Below are 19241 nucleotides of genomic sequence, written 5' to 3' on the forward strand. Positions count from 1 at the left end.
TGGAGCATATATTCTCCCTTATTTGAAAAGCTAGGGATGAAAACAGGTAGATTAGATTAATGACCTAATTTAGGTTAGGCTCAGAAACTAATTTAGGCAAAAAAGGTGGTTTTGTTCATAAGGACACCTTGTGAAAAAGCAGGTGGAAATTAGAAACTTCAGCAAACTGAACCTTAATAGTTGAAAAGCTAGCCCCTTCACTGAAAATTGAATCTAAAAATTCAAAGATAGATGGTACTGGTGGTGAAAAAGGATCCAGGTCCTTGCTAAGGGCCCAGGAAACAAATCTCTTCCATTTACTCTTGTAGATACTTCTAGTAGAGGCTTTCTGAACGAATAAGATATGATGCACTGGGGAGGAGAGCCCGGACTGCCTAGCAATCAATGGATTTAAAGAAACCATGCAGGCAGATTGAGGCCCGTTAGGTCCAGACAAGTCATACCTGCTGGGTGAGACAGGAAGTGTGGAGTGGGATCCAATATCCAGGAAGGATCTAGATGATGAAGCTAGAAGGGTTCAATGAGGATGACTGTACTCTTCAACTGCTTTCTGGAGAAATTTGGAAATAAGAGGCAACGATGGGTAAGCATAAAGAAGACTGTGGAGCCAATTGTGGACTAGAGCATCTCTCAGTGACTCCCCCCACTGGAGTGATCAGAGAAAAAACCTGCTGCATTTGGGTTCAGGGGAGAGGCAAACAGATCATAGCATGGCTAGCCCCATCAATGAGAAATCCTCTCCACCACTTTGACATTGACAAATCACTTGTGAGACATCAGAATGGACTTGCTTAGTTTGTCTGCAATCACACTGGATTTCCCCCAGAATGTGTTTTGCTATTTGAAAGCAACCACAAGAGACTGCCCATTGCATCAAACTCATTGCTTCTCGACAAGGAGGGTAATATCTGGTTCCTCCCTGTTTGTTGATGTACCAGAACATAGATATAATCAGTCTGAATGGCAATTGTCCCAGATGGGAGAACGTCTTGAAAGGCCTGCAATGCTAGGAGTACTGCTCTCATCTCTAAGACACTGGTGTGCATCTTGGACTCTTCGGTGGGACCATACACCTTGAACTGTCCTTCCCAAATAGTGTCCCCCTACCTCAACTGGGAGGCATCTATGGTCACCATGACTGTGGGCAAGGGAAGAACAAATGGATGACCTTCACAGAGCTGGTTTGAATAAATCCTCCAAAGATGATATTTCTGCCACACTTGACTGGGTGAAGAATTATCATGTGAAACCTGGCTATAGGAACAAGGGTGATAACTGCTGCTATTGATCCCATGGCTTGCAAAATTAATCAGACTGGAAGAGAACAACTTTGAATCACTTTCTTGACTTGGTATCAGTGTCTGTATTCGAGTAGAGGGAAGAGAGGCTGACTGTCCAGACGAACAACTATGAATTCCAGGCTCTGCATAGGTGTGAGCTGAAACCTGATGCAACTGAAAGTGATTCTCAGATGAACACACAACTTGAGCAAGTAGTCCCTTGCATGCAGAAGTCAATGCCTGGTTGGGGCAGTTAGGAGCCAACACTCAAGACATGGATACACTCGGAATCCCAGCAGTCTCAAGTGAGCTGTTATGATGGTCATGATTTAGTGAATACCCTGGGGCTGCTGTCAGACCAAAGGGCAGTGCTCTGAACTGGTAATGACTGGCACCAAGGCAGAAGCGTAGGTATCTTCTGGAGCACCTGTTCATTTTGATGTGGCAGTACACAGGGTCATATCACAGCACTGAAAAGTCCTTTCATTGAACAGCTTTTAAACCGAAAATGGCATTAATAGAAGTCGCTTTTGTGTGTGTGGGGGCTGCCCCCCCCCCACTAAATATATACACCAACTCAGAGATCGCACTGCAGTAAGGAAAGGACAGATTTTCAGATCTTCACTGTACCGCAATCTCACAAAAGCGACTTCTATTAATGGCATTTCCGATTTAAAAGTCGTTCGAAGAAAGGACTTTTCAATGCCATGTCATAGACCCCAGTATACATCCTGAAGATCTACTGAGCACATCCAATTCTCCTTTTGCAACAGAAGCATAATGAACTGAACCATGACCATCAGGAACTTTGAGTACTGTACAAACTGATTTAATTTGCTGAAATCCAGAATTAGTCTCAAGCCCCTGTTTTTTTGGCAGCAAGAAGAATCGTGAATAAGTTCCAGACCCTCTCTGGTCTAGGGAGACCTCTTGGAGTACTCTATTTTTAGTAATCTTTTTATTTCTAGAGACACTGTTTCCCTCTGACTGGATGGAACATTGGAGATTCTCTTTGCATTCTAAAAATACTCCTAAAAGTAAAGAAGGAATACCATCTGGGAAGGGTACCAAAAACCAGTAGCCAAAAAGGATCAGAAAACAGCTACATTTAGCTTAAAGATTATGGAAGGGAGAAGGAAAACAGTAAATTATGTAAGTTAGAAATATAAACTAACTCAAGATCAAACAGGTAATAAACTGGAAAAACTCCAGTCAAATGCTCGACAGCAATGGGATCTATGTCTGAAGCTAATGGCTGCAAACCAGATCTGGGTATGTTAAGTTGGTGAGGCATTATGGGTAAGCAGAGGAGTTCAAGAGTTCTTGGACTCCGTGATCTGGCAGAACAGGCCTGGTCAGATCAGAGTCTCAGATCCGAGCCCATCAGTTCAGGGATGAATGAAAAGGACATCAGATGATAAGATGTACGTCTGAGTCTAATTATGGTGGCGGCCAAAAATGCAATGACTAGAAAATGGAAATCAAAGTCTAAACCAACTTTACTAGAAGTAGTGAATATAGTAAGAGATAAAACAACTGGAATTGGAATATTTAGAAACGGGTAGGAGCAAATTACATAGAAAAAATAGGAATGTGGGAACAATACAGATGCAGAGGAGGAATAAGGTTTAAAAGAAGACAGTATATAAATGAACTATGCAATATTTGACTAATGTTGTGGTCTTTTGGCTTTTCCCGGTTAGAGGTCACCACAGCGGAACTCCGGTCTGCTAATGATTAGCAGTAGATTTTGACAAATGCCGAGGTGCCAGCTCGACGTTCAACCTTCAACGAAGGCACACCCATTTACAAATGTCTTTCAAACGTCCACCCAACTACGGGGAGGACATGCAGACTCCACACAGAAGGCACTCCCTGCACTCCAGCCGAGAATCGAACGGAAGAACCTCTTGCTGTGAGGCAACAACGCTACCGCTGCAATATCTGACTGATAATGACTGGAAAGATTATGAGTGATGTATGTTTGCAACTACAATTATGTCAGTATGGTTTGTAATGTATAAAGTTTGCAACTACAATTATGTCAATGTGGAAAAAAACAAGAGATCATAAGATATATACAGAAAATCTAAAAAAACTGAAATCTTTGAGAAATGGTATACACAGATAAAATTTTCTTCCACATGTGGAAATTTACACAACTAAGCAATTCCCTGAATCACTCTGCAACATAAATCAGGTGCCATGGGCATTTGCAGGGGACAGCACACAGTTAATTAGAACTAGGCATTCCGCTGGACTGCCTAACTACTATGTGGCTTGACCAGGACCATCATCTATGCTAATGCTAACTACTAGGAAAACTCAGTGGTAGAGTGCTCTATGAACTGGAAGGAGTTACTGTGAGGGGTGGAAAACTTCCATGTTAAGATGTTCCATTCTCGGTAATCCTTTCAGAATCCCAGGGTTTATTTCATCACGTTAAGAGACTAGGTCATTCCCTGCAAATCCCTCTTGCAGAACAGACCTAGGAAGAGTGTCTATAAAAGTAGTTCCACAGAAACATAAAAAAAAAAAAAAAAAACATAAAACCTAACACGTAAATATAAAACATTGAATCTAAGAATGCAGAAGTGGTAACTGTAACGGTGTGCAAACAGGTATAGCACACACTAAAATAAAATATTCAGAAATGTCTTAAGAATGGTACAACTGTTGTTTATGTTTGAAGTGTTGTAGGATTCTTAAAACAATCGGCTCTTTTTAAAGGGTACAACATATAAATAATGAAGAAAGCGTCCTTAACACAAAGCAGCAAGAACATAATCAAACCATAAAGCATGCAAGGCATTTTTATGAATCGGGTTCAAGTGATATATACATACAATAAGAAGTGCAAAGGGATGATCACAGAAGCACCCCATATGGCTTAATCAAATCTAATAACCATAAGGTACATTACATTAAATTAGCAAAAGCAACTGCTATCCAACAACCAATCGAGCCACCCATTTTCTATACCAACTTTATACAATTAAAGCTGCGGGAGACTGTAAACTAGCCTATTCCCAACAAATACTGAGCAAAAGGTGAGAACAAAGGAATAGCAGTAGACCATCACTGGGCACATACATTCCTCCATTCACAAGCATACCTAAAGACCACCAATCCACATGCAAGATCTTTGGAATGTGAAAACAAAGGGAAAAAAACATGCAAAGCCAAGGAGGTACCACAGCTGAGAATCCAGCGGGGAAACCAGGCCCTCTGAGGCAGCAATGCTAACCACTGCAGAGCAGTGCCACCTTGATAGAGCAACAAGTTAAGGAGCAATCCAAGTCACTGAACAGTGATAGGGAGATGCATTTTAAAACAGCAATGGATTTTGTTGCAAAGCGGGTTATTATTTACAGTTACACTTGCACAGGAACAGCAATGGTTCTACTTTGGTATTTTTTGCAAGAGTCCTGGTTCCAGACTATACATCTTAAAAGCTGCGAATACTTAAAGGAAAGAATCCCAAAATAGAGAACCTTGCAATCTGTATGTGCCTTTGCCATACAAAAACATACATTACTCACTTTGTGAACTATAGATTATGTTCATTTATTAAAACACCATTAACAAATAAAAATACTTTGTGCACTATAAATTATGTTCATTCATTAAAACACCATTAACAAATAAAAATACTTTGTGCACTATAGATTATGTTCATTCATTAAAACACCATTAACAAATACAAGTACCTTGGCAAATATACATGTATAACAGAAAATAAAGTAAACATTTAAATGACAAAAAAGATGCATCTAGTTATCTAGGTTTCCAGAATTTAGTAAAGCACTACAAGAATCGTATCCACCATTTAGTCATCATTATAAAAGTGCTACACATCTTGCAGGAAAGGTGCAGCATTCCCACCATAACTCTGAAACTGCAGACCCTGAAGGTAAGAACAAAGGCACTTAAAAGGTAGGTACAGCCAATCAAAAATCAGGACATCTAACTGGCATAAAATCTGAACAAGAAAGAGCATGTAACTCTTCTCATTTCCAATAGGAATGTTGGATACTACTCTGAAAAACATGTTTAAACAGTGGGTGACAAACTGATGGAAAAATATAAGCACATTATCAGAGTGTTAAATTTGAAGACTTTAATGAACTATGCTGCAAAACCTTACCACACGGGGTCATTTGTTTTTCCTTCTGAAAAAGGTTGAGTGTCAGACGTGTGTCTTCTTTCTTTAAATTATTGATGACAATAGTATGTTGATCATGTGGAGGGATATTCTGTGCAGTAGACAGCTTCAAAAATCACGTGCAACAAGGAAAACTCAGAAAACTGCATGACGGGGTAAATGAAGCCTGAAACAGGGACATAACTCTAAAACTAGGTACACCATATGAAGGAGTAAATCAGGCCTGAACTTAGGAACATTCCTCTAAAATAGAGACAGTTGAGAGGTTCACCCCACACCACACACACTGTTCTAAAATTGTGCAACTCCAAGGTCACAGCTTCAGAAAAAAAACGTGATTTTTGTTGGAAAATGAAGTTACTTCTGTCTTCCCATGGCTGTATGGCCTCAGATTTAAAAAAAAATTAGTACATATGGTGTACGGGTACATAAAATAAGTAAATCATTACAGTTTTCAGTAGATAAAACTTACAAATATCTTTTTTAATGCTGATGGTAATTAAACTCTCTTTTTAAGGCTGGTAGTCTTTTTTTAAACTTTTGTAGTACACACCTTCAGTCTTTCTTAGCAGTGCTTAGATTACAAACTTTCCATATCCTATAAAACACCGTCTGCTTTACACAACTTTGATAAGCTTACAGCCAATGCAAGACAACATACACAGATTCAGGATTTTTGTAGCTCAGACTTTTACATCGTTGCTCCTCGGACTTCATTTCAGTTGTTTTTGTGCCAGTCATTTTGGGCACCCAGTAACACCAGGCAATCAGTGCAGCATTATGCTGTACTTTGTGTCACAACAATTTTGTTTGAAAAGGGGGGTTGCACATCAAAGTTTGCCCAAGCAGGAGTGAGGTGACTAGAAAACACACTGACAGCAGTACAGCTAAGGAAAGAAGGAGCTAGGAGAAGCCTGAGGTGCCCACCCAAGAAACAGATGTCAGAACAGATGGATACCTAGGATGCTAGCAGAATTCAGGGGAGCTAGGAGATGCCTGAGGTGCCCACCCAAGAAACGGATGTCAGAACAGATGGATACCTAGGATGCTAGATGAATTCAGGGGAGCTAGGAGATGCCTGAGGTGCCCACCTAAGAAACGGATGTCAGAACAGATGGATACCTAGGATGCTAGCTGAATGCAGGTCTGGAAGCACAGCATAGATAATATCTAGGCAATTCTGGGGTATTTGGTGACATAAGAACTACTGCAATAAGTAAACACTGTCTGATTCAAATAAAGCAGAACATTCCTGAATAAAAAATAAAGCAGCAGTATGTCATTCGACACTACTCTTCTGTACAGTCTGGTAATACTGGACTGTCAACATCAAAATAATTTAAAATCAAGTATCTCTAATCTGCAGTAGATTTACATACTTTAGTAATCTAATATTCATGTTAACTTGTGTTTTTATGTATGTTTTATAGAATGGATGTGGGGGTGTCATTAAGTTTGCTGTTCGTTTTCAGCAATTCCATAATGTTTCCCTTTCAGCAGTAGAATGATACAGAGAGGGAATGGGAACAATTTGTTTCACTGGTGTTCGCCCTTTCTGCACATCTACTTGACAATGGAATTATGATAGTTAAGTAAGGTATGGGAGTGAAGTCCCTCAACATTAGGAGGCAGGGAGGTTGTTTCTCTACAAAAACATTGTCAATCAGTTTTGTTAGTTTGCTTTTATTGTGTGTCAGACACCCTAGTTTAGTTGTTTATGGATCCAATGTTTACGTCTCTGTTGTTTCATCGGCAGATTCACAATAAGTAGAGCAGTTCCATGTGGATAATGGCATATGATTCCACAGGGAAGCATGACTAAAAATACTATCAGAAGACTTTATTAGTGCCCATCTGATAGTAACAGGAGGAGACCCTTTCTGAACCCCCAGTTCGCTGTACATGTCTACCATATTACAATATGAATGTGAAGGATACAATTTTTTTTTTGTAAAAGCAGTTTGTGTCCTATTACCTTCCACAGTTCTCAGTCTAAGGCTATGAAGAACCATGCAATGATAGTAACATAAAGGAGTTTGGATGAAAAAGCACACACTCTTAGTGAAAGCAAGTGAAGAAATCATTCTCGATAGCCAAATCAAAGAGAATGATAACACCAAGCAAGAATGTGTAATGGTTTCATCCATGAGTGATCTGGTCACTCTATACCACGTTGCCAACTGTGACCCCAGTTAGAGTCATTACATTCAGTACAGTATGGATAATTCATAGTCCAGACAAATGCAAATTCTTGGTTCTTGTCTAACAATATTTGTAGAAGTACCCTGCAGAGGAAAAATGTTGAGCAGAGAACATTTAGCAAGAATTTAATAAGCAGATGTTTGGGTGAGAGAAGTACTCTAGCATTCCAAACACTGCAGTTTTCAGAATTCTTGCAAACAGTTTTGCTGGGAAGTAAGTATCATTTGTAAGGGAGTAGTGGTGGAGGATGAGGAGGAGTCATCCACATGTTTACCAATTAGCAATATTACTGTAATCCACATGGAATTAACAGAAATGCTGAACATAGGTTCATACTTAGGTACTAGGTTAGCTACCCTTGTGGGCCATTTTAGGCCTAGCTAATTTTCCTTCCAATGGTGAGAATCCAACCCTGTACCTTGTGTTTTTGGGGAAAACAGTCCAAGCATTATAGCAACTCCCATTCCCTTGGAAGTAAGTCTTGGAGAACCTGTGATTCTCCTTTTCTCATTTGACACTCAGGTCATCAAGCTCACTTCCAGGGTTCTTTTCTTTTCTTTTACTACATCTTTACATATGTCTACATATATATATATGCATGCACACACACACATGTGTGTGTGTGTGTGTGTGTGTGTGTGTGTGTGTGTGTGTGTGTGCACGCGCGTGTATGCTCTTGTGTGCCTTCCTTACCAGGTGACCATCAGCTTCTCCAGGTTCAATCAAACCATTTGCTCTTCTTCTTTGGGGTGATAGCCATGGTGAGGCAGTCATCCAAGGCAGCAGCCAATGAGTTTCCTGATGACCTAAATCCCAGTCCATTCCAGACTTGCAGCCATACTGGGACCCCTAATGCCTTTACAGAGATGCCTGTGCACTCTTGTCCATATACATTATTCAGGCTGCTGTGTTACACCACCATGTGGTGGATCAAGTTTTAATGTTTCCGGACTTTTCCACAGCTTCGGCCCCAGGTCTGTACAACTAGTCTGCACCCCTCTCCATGAAATTGGCTCCCCAGCAAAAGCCTACTACCCCCTCCACTAACTTCCTAAACACCCAGGTTGCTAATCGAGTAAGGGCTATTTGGGTCGCAGTTTTACTCCTCTATGCCAGACAGGTGGTGTACTTTTACAGTTCTTTCTGATAGGTGGCTCTTGAACAATGAGCAAACAATGAATGATGCAATAAAATGTTAAAATGATGACTTCAGTAAGCCTAATAAAGAAAAAATGGTTTATTGGGTTAAAGATTTTCAGTAAGTCAGATAAATCAGTGGAGTCTGTAGTCCCTTAAAATATTTCAACATGCTCAATATCCAAGCTGCAGCCTTCTCTAAAAGCAAGCTGAGCCAAAGAGTGTTCAGCTGAAGTCAGTCTGGGAGTTGTATTTATATGCTCTATCACAGTTGCACAACATTACTCCACATTTAGCATATCAGACTGAATGGTACAGTGTAAACTCAATCATCCTGTCTGTGCAATCACAACCATAGCTCTCAACCTCTTAGAGCAAGAAATTTGGACAAAGCTATAAATAATGAGGGGGGCAAAGGACCAAACATTGAGACTAGGAAGAAAGAGGTAATCATCCCTCTCTACTCATCCCTCATTAGACCAATCATCAAATATAATGCCCCGTTTGGCATGTACCTGACCAGACACCTACAACAGCTGGAGAGGCCACAAAAGTACCTCACAAAAAGGATCCTAGGCCATAAACATGTCCTACATGGACAGACTCAAGAAACTTCAGCTGTTCTTAGTCTCTAATCGTCTACTCAGAGGTGATCTCTGCTTGACTTACAAAGCCATGTCTGACCCAGCCCTACTTGAAATGCTACACCTAAAGAAATTCCAATCCTTTTGCACCACATTTCAGAGATCACAACCTCATTACCACAATTAACAGAACATGCTGGAGGGACAGGTTCATCTTTCAAAGACTGCCCATACTCTGGAATAAGCTTACCATTCATGTCAAGCAGAGCACATCGCTGGGCCTCTTCAAGAGAAATCTTGAGTGAATGGGTAACAGAAAGTTCATGCCAGGGGTCATTCCAGTTGCCCTATTGGATAGGAGCATGGTGAACTAACATCAGGTGGCATGGTACCGGGGCAATTTGTTTGGGCTAGGCTTGCTCCAGGGCCATTAGCCTAGTACACACCTATGAACTTTTTAAACATTGCTCTTATAAACTTAGAAAGTTGATACAACATGTTTTGAACTAACATGAATTTTCTGAAGGGTATGAAGCTTATAACTCAAACATCTGCCATTAGTTTCTGACTTCAGTCCTTAATAATTTGCCAATCATTTGCCAACTCCCCACCCAATTTTATGAGAAACAGACCTAAAATATGAGGCAAAAATATGGACAGTTGAGGGGTATGATCACAATGCTGTTTTTCCAGAACTCACTGTTTAAAGTACCGCTGCAAGTTACAAGATAGTGCCAAATATACTGTCATATCATAAAATGTATGGATACCCTTCTCAGTAAATGATGCCTTTCAATCTCTTATCGTGTATGCATGCCCCATGTATGCATACTCCATTTGACAACACTTTTGCTACTCAAAAAGGCAGCAACAGAGTTCTGCAAAGCACTCCTCATTTGAACAGTATTGGAACATATGCAATATCACAAAGTGGATATAAATTCATACTGAAAAGAACTGGCAAATAAATAAGTTTAACTTTCAGGAGGAGGCATCTAAGTAATTATACAAATGAAACTGCCAAACTTTCTGTAACTGGTGGTCTTACCTTTAGGTGGTGTGCAGTGGTATAGAGTCGACCACAGCCTTCATAGTCACAGCGGAATGCTTTTTCACCAAGCTGTTGAGTCCTATCTCCACAGCCAATTTTTCCAGCACATACTTCATTATCGACCACAACCTGTAAGAGACAGTAACAGGCAAGTCCTTACTTGTCACATTACTACTCATTTACTGCATTTTTGTTGAAAAGCTTAGAACACGAATTTGGCAACTGAATAGACACAATTAATGTACTGGGGCTGCTGCTGTTATATGTCAAACACAGGCAGAGTCAACACAAAAGAGGACAAAATGTCTGTGCAACAGTAACATACTGCTTTTCTGTTTCCAGATATGTTCTCCTAACTAGATCAGTTATTTTTCTGACAGAACCCCAAACAACTCACTGACATACATCAGAAACTTCAGGCTAGCCACCACAGACTGTCACACACTTATGCTGGGTTTACTTCCTAGGGTTATGCAGGATAACTCACATAAAATGAGGAACAAAAGCATGCATTCTGTACTGCACAGCTATGATCTACAACCTACATATACAAGTGTTGAACTATTACATAGTGCCACCATTATTGCCAGCTGTCCTGTAATGAGTGATACGAGACTGGTGGAGCTTGGGAAGAACAAATCAATGCCAACAAAATGGGGTAAAACTTCCTATGTATTAAAACTAAGACCACTAGAGAGACTGAAGACAACAGTCTCGAAACCTAGCATGCTGGAAACTATATGATGGATATCAAAAAAAAATCATAGTGCAGTGACTAGAATAGGAAATACTAATTCCTACGAAAAATAAATCATCAGATTATCTGAAACTGATGTAGGATCAGATACCTGTTCTGCAGGAGGATATGTATCCCCCCCAATTGCATATTCTTGCACTGAGGACCACACCCCTGAACTCTCAAAACCTTCATGAAATGCCAGATTTTTGCCTCTCAGTATTGGTTTCTTCCTCATGAAGATCTTGGTTTTCTGACAAATCACAGGACTGTAGTCAATGAATAACGACAGACGCTTGATTTTCACACTTCATATTCTTCAGAAAATGCATGCCAATGCAAAACCTGATATTCTACTAACTTTTTAAATTTATAAGAGGAAGATTTAAAATCTGTCTCATATTTTGGGCCTTTGCTGCACCCCCTTATTATTTTTGGCTTTGTTCAGAATCCTTGTGCTAAGAGTTTGAGAAGTATGCTGAAGATGCATGACCTCCCTTATGGGCAGGAGCAGTCTAAAGCACTCAAAGGCACAGACACAAAACTAAGCCATCCTCTAGCCCTTAGAGATCGAAAATTGGGTAAAATCTGGGTAATAATGTCTAGGCTTGTAAGGGCTCTGGAGTCGTTAGCCTAGTAATCTCTTATGAACCTACAAACATAAATAAGGACGCTGTATTCACTAGCCTCCAAGGCTGTGTGACTACACAGTAAGAATAAGAAGCAGTGGTGTGAAGGTCACAAACCCAGACAATGAAGGGTGCAAGGCAGCTTATTTCCCCACCAAAGCACAATCACTGAAATTCTGCCATAACCACAAAAACTTAACTGGAGACAGGATTTTCTTCTACAGAGGTGTTTGGGTTCAGCAACTAATTTCTGTTAATTTTGTCGGTTTACTAGGAAAGTCTGACTGGGTAACACCTATTTTCAGCAGAGGACCCTGGAGAAAACCTTCATTTGCTTACATTGCCTTATACTAAGTTCCACTCAAACACAGTGTAACTGCATTTCTATTTTCATTTATACACAAACAGTAATTACATTTATACATTCTAAGATTTTACAGAAGTGGAAGTTACTAAAGAGAAAGCACACATGCACCTTAGTGGATTGTACAGGTAGCAGTTCTGTATAAAAAACGTTTTGTCATTTCAGTAAGAGGTTGAGAATATTATGCTTAAGGAGAGTATTTGGGTAGTATTTTGCAGTGAAAGTTTTAAGCCTGTGATGAGCAAGCACAGGACCAGGATTGGTTAAGATGTTGCTTAAGCAGGGTTTAAAACTACTGAGTTTGTCAGTGAGTTTTATTTGAATGGGGATTCTATTCCAGAGTTTATCAACACATTGAGAGTAGAGCAAATCTCCTGCAACATTATTTGACTTGCTTGTAAGTAATAAGAATTTACTAGAATGGAAGTCCCCTGCAGGACAGTTAACAGGACATTTAAAATTAGAACCTTGTGTATTGGTCCTTTGTAATAAGCCTATTAAAATACCAGACTACCCAGAGTTAGATTTTCGTGACCCTTTTCTCTTAAAAAAATTTACTCAGTTCCCCCCATAAAGGGGGTAAACCATCCCAGGCTGATACTAAGCAATCTTAAAGAACGTTTTTTGCAGCAGAAACAAACCTGAATATTATGCCAAGTACTTCTGTAAACCATTATGAGCATTACACTTTATTGAAAATGTTGTTTTAGCCAGTTGCAGTTTGATTTTCTAAAATAATGTTCATCAGGGTCGCATAACTGTTACCGGAAAGTGGCTCGAAACAGTAAAGGCCGTCAAGTTTCATATTTAAGTTAAAGCAGTCCTCATTCTCAGTTTTTTTTTTTTTAATTAAATCATTACTATACTTAACACCCTTTCCCCCGTTTTTACATGGGGGTCAAGCTATCACATCAACATTAGTCAACATGACCAAATCACCTAGAGCAAATGTTTATACTGCCTAGTGGCTTAAAGAAGTAACTCTACCAAAAGAGTGAGACAGCAGTGCCTCTTGTTCACACACATTCCACCTTTTCACCTCTGGATACCTTCCATCTTTTAACACAAGTAAACTCACACCTACTGTATCTCACATTACGAAAACCCCCCAAGTATTGTACTAGAAAATGTTCCATACCAACTAATGGAAAGCAGTTTTAATAGTACTATTCTGTCTAGCTTGTGGGGGCACTTCAAAAGACAAAGTGTACCAATCACAAGGATTAATGCACTTGCTAATTAATTATAACCATGCTGCATACCATTATTAAAACTGTGCCACAAAATCAACAGATGAGAGGGTTGTCATACCTCCTGGGATCAAATCAAAGATACAAACAAATAGGAAGTTTCATGGTGTGTCATGAAGCCAGCTGTCTACCTTGGTCACTGCACACTACTGATCTAAATAAAGTCTTACTTTTTTTTTTAGCTAAATTATTTAACTGGGATTTGTTGTAGTAGTATGGGACAGTATAATTTAGTAACTGTTGACTGAAGGCGTGGAAAGTAAGGTGAAAATCAAATCTGGAAAAGGAGTGCTAACACAGATCAAAAGTTCTTCTTTTATATCAGAGGTAAAAACGAAGATACGTATCCTCACTGAAAAATCGATACATTTGATCGTACTCATAATATTCATTAACACGGCAGAAGGGCTAGATGGTCTTAATGGACATTATACATCAAAGATAAAGGTACATATAATACCAATTGTAACTAAATACAGGATAAGTCCCTTTTCAGAGGAGATCAGCTCACAGTTCACAAAAGTGTGGATATCACAACTGTTGGTAACTGCTGGCCAATACATTTAATGGCTAACAGGCAGATCCTGTGAGATAATTATAAGGAGTATTACTTCCTAACAGTACTGTTTAAACACTGCATTGACACATGACTTTACTGCAGGACAACAATACCAATTTACTGCATTTTTATAAAAATGCTTTTCAACTGTTGGACAATTGTCCATGAGTTGATGTCATTTATCTTTACCTTTTCAAGGCATCTGACTTAGTTCCCCCATATGCTGATTATTCAAAGAATGGAATCAACAACTCTAAACAGTTGTATCATAAAATGGGTTACTGAACGGCTCAGTAATCCCCAGTAAATGGTGAAAATCTCCAATAACTTTACTAGAATAAGAGAGGTCTACAAAGAACTGTCACAAGGTTTTGTTACAAGACCTTTTCTCTATAATGTCTCTATTCAGTCTGCAACAAATTCAAGTCCTACTTGGATTAATAAGTGTTCTGATAATATCAAGTTAGGGGTTAAAGTAGCGGGTACCTATAATTTCAGTGAAGCTCCAATTTGCCGAACATCTATTCGAACTTAAAGCATCGAATACCATTTCAGTGAAAGATTACATCATCAAAATCCTTTCCAGGGGAAAGGAGTTAGCAGGCCATTGTAACAAATTTGCCCTTTTCCCCCATGTAGTGCAATGTCGGAGTTGGAATATACAAATGGGGGCTGCGGGGCAGCCCCCCACCTTGGCGAGTTTAAAATAATGTAATTTGTGTTACGATCACTCTGGTGGCCAAGTAGTTTTTCGCCCCTGAGAAATCTTTTTGATGATGTAATTCTTGGCTGAAATGCTATTCAATGCTTTAAGTTCGACTGACAGGTGTTTGGTGAATTGGGGCTTCAATGAAATGATATAGACCTGAAAGGTTGCATCTTTAGATTATCAATTCATTACATATTTGAGCTACTGAAAATAAACATACGTTTAATACTAAAAATGTACTAGTCTGGATATAAATACCCATACTAAATTTTCATGTCTCTTGATGTAATCACATACTTTTAACAGTCTTGGCATCTTGGTTGAAGATAATTTTGAAGCAAATATACATTTTATCATTTGAAGATGCTTTCGCATTATAAAGAGCATTTTACAATTTACTGCAGCTAGGGAGACATCTGTTATGATTCCATTGTTTAAGACACTAATATGCCAACGTCTGCACATAGGTGACCCATACTGAATGCTCGGATAAAGTACAGGATGACTACACAAAGAAAATAAAGTCATCTTTGATTTCCTATCCACAATTATTAGAGAGCCCGGAGCTGCACTCTGTCTACTGTATGACAATAAGTGGAGACATTATTATGGTATATAAATGTTTCTTCAGGGTGATCTCCTTGAAAAGGTAAAGATAAATGACATCAACTCATGGACAATTGTCCAACAGTTGAAAAGCATTTTTATAAAAATGCAGTAAATTGGTATTGTTGTCCTGCAGTAAAGTCATGTGTCAATGCAATGTTTAAATTCATTTCAGATACAAAATCTGTCATAACTGATTAATTCTGATAGATGTAATCATATGGATAAAAGATCTTTTGTAATTATAGAACCAACACTATGTAACAAATAAACTTTGGTGTTGAAATAGCCCATAATTTAAAACAAGATTCTGTTAGATGACTGATGTGGACTACAGTTCTTTAAATCTTGCAGATTAGGATGCAGACTCCTACGTAATCTTATTTGATATTTTGTGTCTGCCTTAAATAACATTAATAATGTTATAGCACTGTGCATACATTCTGAAAAGCATATTGTGCACCACCAATCTTAATGTGATTCTAAACATATTAATACATTGTCTTTCAGATGTATTTCTTCATTTTATATTGGCCAAACAATTAAATTACAAATATTAGACTGTGCACACTGAATAATAAAACTGAAGGCACTTTAAAAATGTTCCCCACAAAGTCCATTTACGTATTTCTTACACTTCAGAGCTGGAATACATGTTTTAAGTGGGTACTGTGCTAGAAGACATTAAAACTGCCGTGAAAAACAAGAGATGCCACATTCATTCTCACTTATAAAAAGCATCTGTGCCCAAAGGCATGAATAATGAATTACAACATATTTAGTGCGAGCTTAACTGCTATATTTGTACATTTTTGTACTGTTTGGCTTTGAGCCAATTAACTTGTAATTTAGCCGCTTGCTTCCCTTCCCTTTGCAAAGCTCTTCTAACAACGTATTATAGAAACACTGTTTTACACTTGGCTGTTCATTGCTTTGGTGTACTTTTTATTTGTGACATGCGTATATTTCGTACCTAGTTTTGTATATTTAACAATTCCACTTAAATTCTTTGGGGAGTGCAGTGGTGCAGCAGTTAACATGGTTGACTCACAGCAAGGGGTCTCTGGTTCAATTCTTGGCTGGGATGCCTTCTGTGCAGAGTCTGCATCTCCTCCCTGTATTTATGTGGGGTTCCTCCACGTACTCCGGTTTCCTCCCACATTCCAAAGACATGTGTCTGGAGCGTTTGTCCCCAGGCCTCTGCTGAAAATAGGCTCTGTCCTAGTTGGACTTTCCCATTCAACAAATTTTAAATAAATAAATAAAATAAATACTAGCCAGCAGCACAAGGGGAGCCTTCACAGTCCGCTAATAAACAATCTGCCAAACAGCTAGCTGCTGAAAGAAGGTTACTGATGGAGGTGGGGATGGAATTTTCCTTAGGTTTAAGGCACAATGAGCCTGGAGTCGAAATGATGACGACATACAGGAGGTGAAACCTGAGACACTGGGAGAGGATTCTTCCCAAATAGAGTGCTCCTAAACATATTTTAATTAGTATGCAAAGTCTAGTTTGAAAACTTTACTTTCAGTGAAGCACAATTCATATATTAATTTTTCGAAGGAAGGATCTACAATGAACTAAGTTGTTATTTCAACCTGAAGAAAATCTTTAAATTTTCTTACTCAAGAATTAAGAATGGCCTGAAGTTTTGGAATAGGTTACTTTTAAGACAACACAACTGATGAAGTTACACTTTTTAAAAGTTACAAGAACCCATTTCAGCAACAATTTTTGAAATAACTCATTAACTGCAAATTAAAGAAAAACTTGCATCAAGATACAATGTGTTCCCAGAAATACATGACTTGAAACCTAACAACAAGAACTCATAAAATTATTTTTTCTCAATTCTTAAAGCACTAAGGCCATTTAAACAGGAAACAAGATTCCATGGAATGTACTACACAATATATTCACATTTTAACATCAAAGGATGAGAGCACATAAGTTGTTTCCTAATTGCTTCCTGCATGTTTTCTTTCCCTTCTTGATGTCTGACCATCAAGCCTCTCCCTAATAAACTACAGCCCATTCACCCCCCTCATATTGGGCTTCCCCAGAATGGAAGCAATGGCTTTCTGCAAGGGCTATTATCCTAGCAGACACCCCACCACCAGGTGGGGTACATACAACACTGCGAGGATTCCTAAACTTTCTGCAAGTGATTGCATCCTGCTGTGCACTTGCATTTGAATGTCATCATATTTGCTGCCTGTGAGATGAAACCGTGTTCTAGAACTACCCTTGTATAGCATTGTCTTTCAGAGGGACCACTATTGGATGGCCCTGGCTCATCAACCTTATCCCCAACAGGCATGTCTATCCTTCCCATGCCAGTTCTAACAGATGCCCAATCTATTAATCAACCGCAGGTCACCTGGGTCATAGTCAGTGCTTTATCCCTCTATGCCAGTGGAGCTAGTTGTGGTTTCTAAAACTATTACCTGAAAAACCAACAACTGCATCTCATTTCTGATGCTGTTTTAACACTATCTCTATACTCGGTCTCCTGCAGACTACTGACAGGTGATCTATGCTTGGCACACAAGTCATCCCTGGATGCTGTTCTGATGAACCTTTTGCACATCCAGAAAACCAACAGCATCAGAACTACTAGAACTAAATACCTAAATATTGCTTGCAATGCAAACAGGACATGTTGGAGAGGCAGATATGAATCTCAAACTCCCTTTCTCTGGAACAGGATCCCCATCCATGTGAAACAAATTCCCTCCTTAACCCTATTAAGTGCAACTTGGAAAACTGGATGGGAAACTGAAAATTCACTCCTGGTCTGGTGCCCATGTCTCTGATGGACAAAGGCAGTCAGTAAATCATGATGTAAACAATCGCCCCTAAATAAACATCGAAAACATAACTTCTGGCACACATTTGGGTTGCATAGCTAGGCTTATAAGGCCTTAGAGGTTGTTAGCCAAGAATTCACCTATGAACAATACATTTCAGGAAATTTCTCTCACAATAAACTCCTCCACAAACTATCAGATATAGGCCTCTCCTCCTCATCTCTCACCTGATTTGCCTCTTACCTCTCAAATAGGTCACAGAATATCAAATGGCAGCAGCTATATCCACTTCTCTCCCCCATACCTGTGGGAGTTCCACAGGGCTCAATTCTAGGTCCCCTTCTATTTAACATTTTCATCAATGACTTGCTGTTGCACTCAGGTAAATCTTCCATCATGCAATAAACCAATGAATCCACCATTACTTCTGCCGATACAATTCAAGAGCTGCAATCTAGTACTAAACACTCCTCCTCATCAATAAAAAAACTTGGTTTAAAGACTCAGACCTACTGCTTAATACAAAAAACAAGTACTCATGCTGTTCATATCCAAAATCTAGAAGAGATACCAAAACTAACTTTAGTCTAACATAATTTTCTTAACTGCTACAAAAACATAAATCATATCGCATACCAAACTGCTTGGATTCACAATCAATGAAACCTACAACTTCATCTTCTATGTTAAACAAGAGAAACAATTCAGAAACTAAGCTTTCTGTATAAAGTCAAACCCTTCCTTACACACTTCAACAGAAAATCTACAGCATGTCTTTTTTTCTACCCACTTTACCATATGCAGACCCTACCTTCACAAATGTACATTCGGCCCAACAATTTGTACTTATTGCTAAATTTGCCTCTATTTCACATGCTCACATACATTATAGAATTGCAATCAGGTAACTTAACCAGGATGTTTGGGTATTCAAGTCAAAGGCCCTAGAAGTTGAAACTGCCTAAAAAAATCCTACATGACCCAGAAGAATGCATGACATGGCACTCACTTCCCCATACACTCAAATCTTCAGAAAAAATGATTACCCCAATTACTCCAACAAAAAAACTCAGATGGGAATGCTTTCTGCTCCTCGCTACATTTCTAAACAATGGAATTCCTACAATCTCTCTGTGAAATAAAAATAAAAACCCATTG

The 19241-nt window shown here is 39.1% G+C and overlaps 1 protein-coding gene across 1 annotated transcript in view; it reads right to left on the minus strand.

Moving 5' to 3' along the window:
• Positions 1-19241, minus strand: part of ZNF76 (zinc finger protein 76) — an 870184-nt gene that overhangs the window by 466858 nt on the left and 384085 nt on the right. Inside the window, exon 7 of the mRNA XM_044076568.1 lies at positions 10417-10548. Within this exon, the coding sequence (XP_043932503.1) occupies positions 10417-10548 (132 nt within the window). The remainder of the gene's footprint in view (positions 1-10416; positions 10549-19241) is intronic.

The sequence above is a fragment of the Protopterus annectens genome, chromosome 7.part0, assembly GCF_019279795.1.
Source record: "Protopterus annectens isolate FY-2018-M chromosome 7.part0, PAN1.0, whole genome shotgun sequence".
Lineage (NCBI taxonomy): Eukaryota > Metazoa > Chordata > Ceratodontiformes > Protopteridae > Protopterus > Protopterus annectens.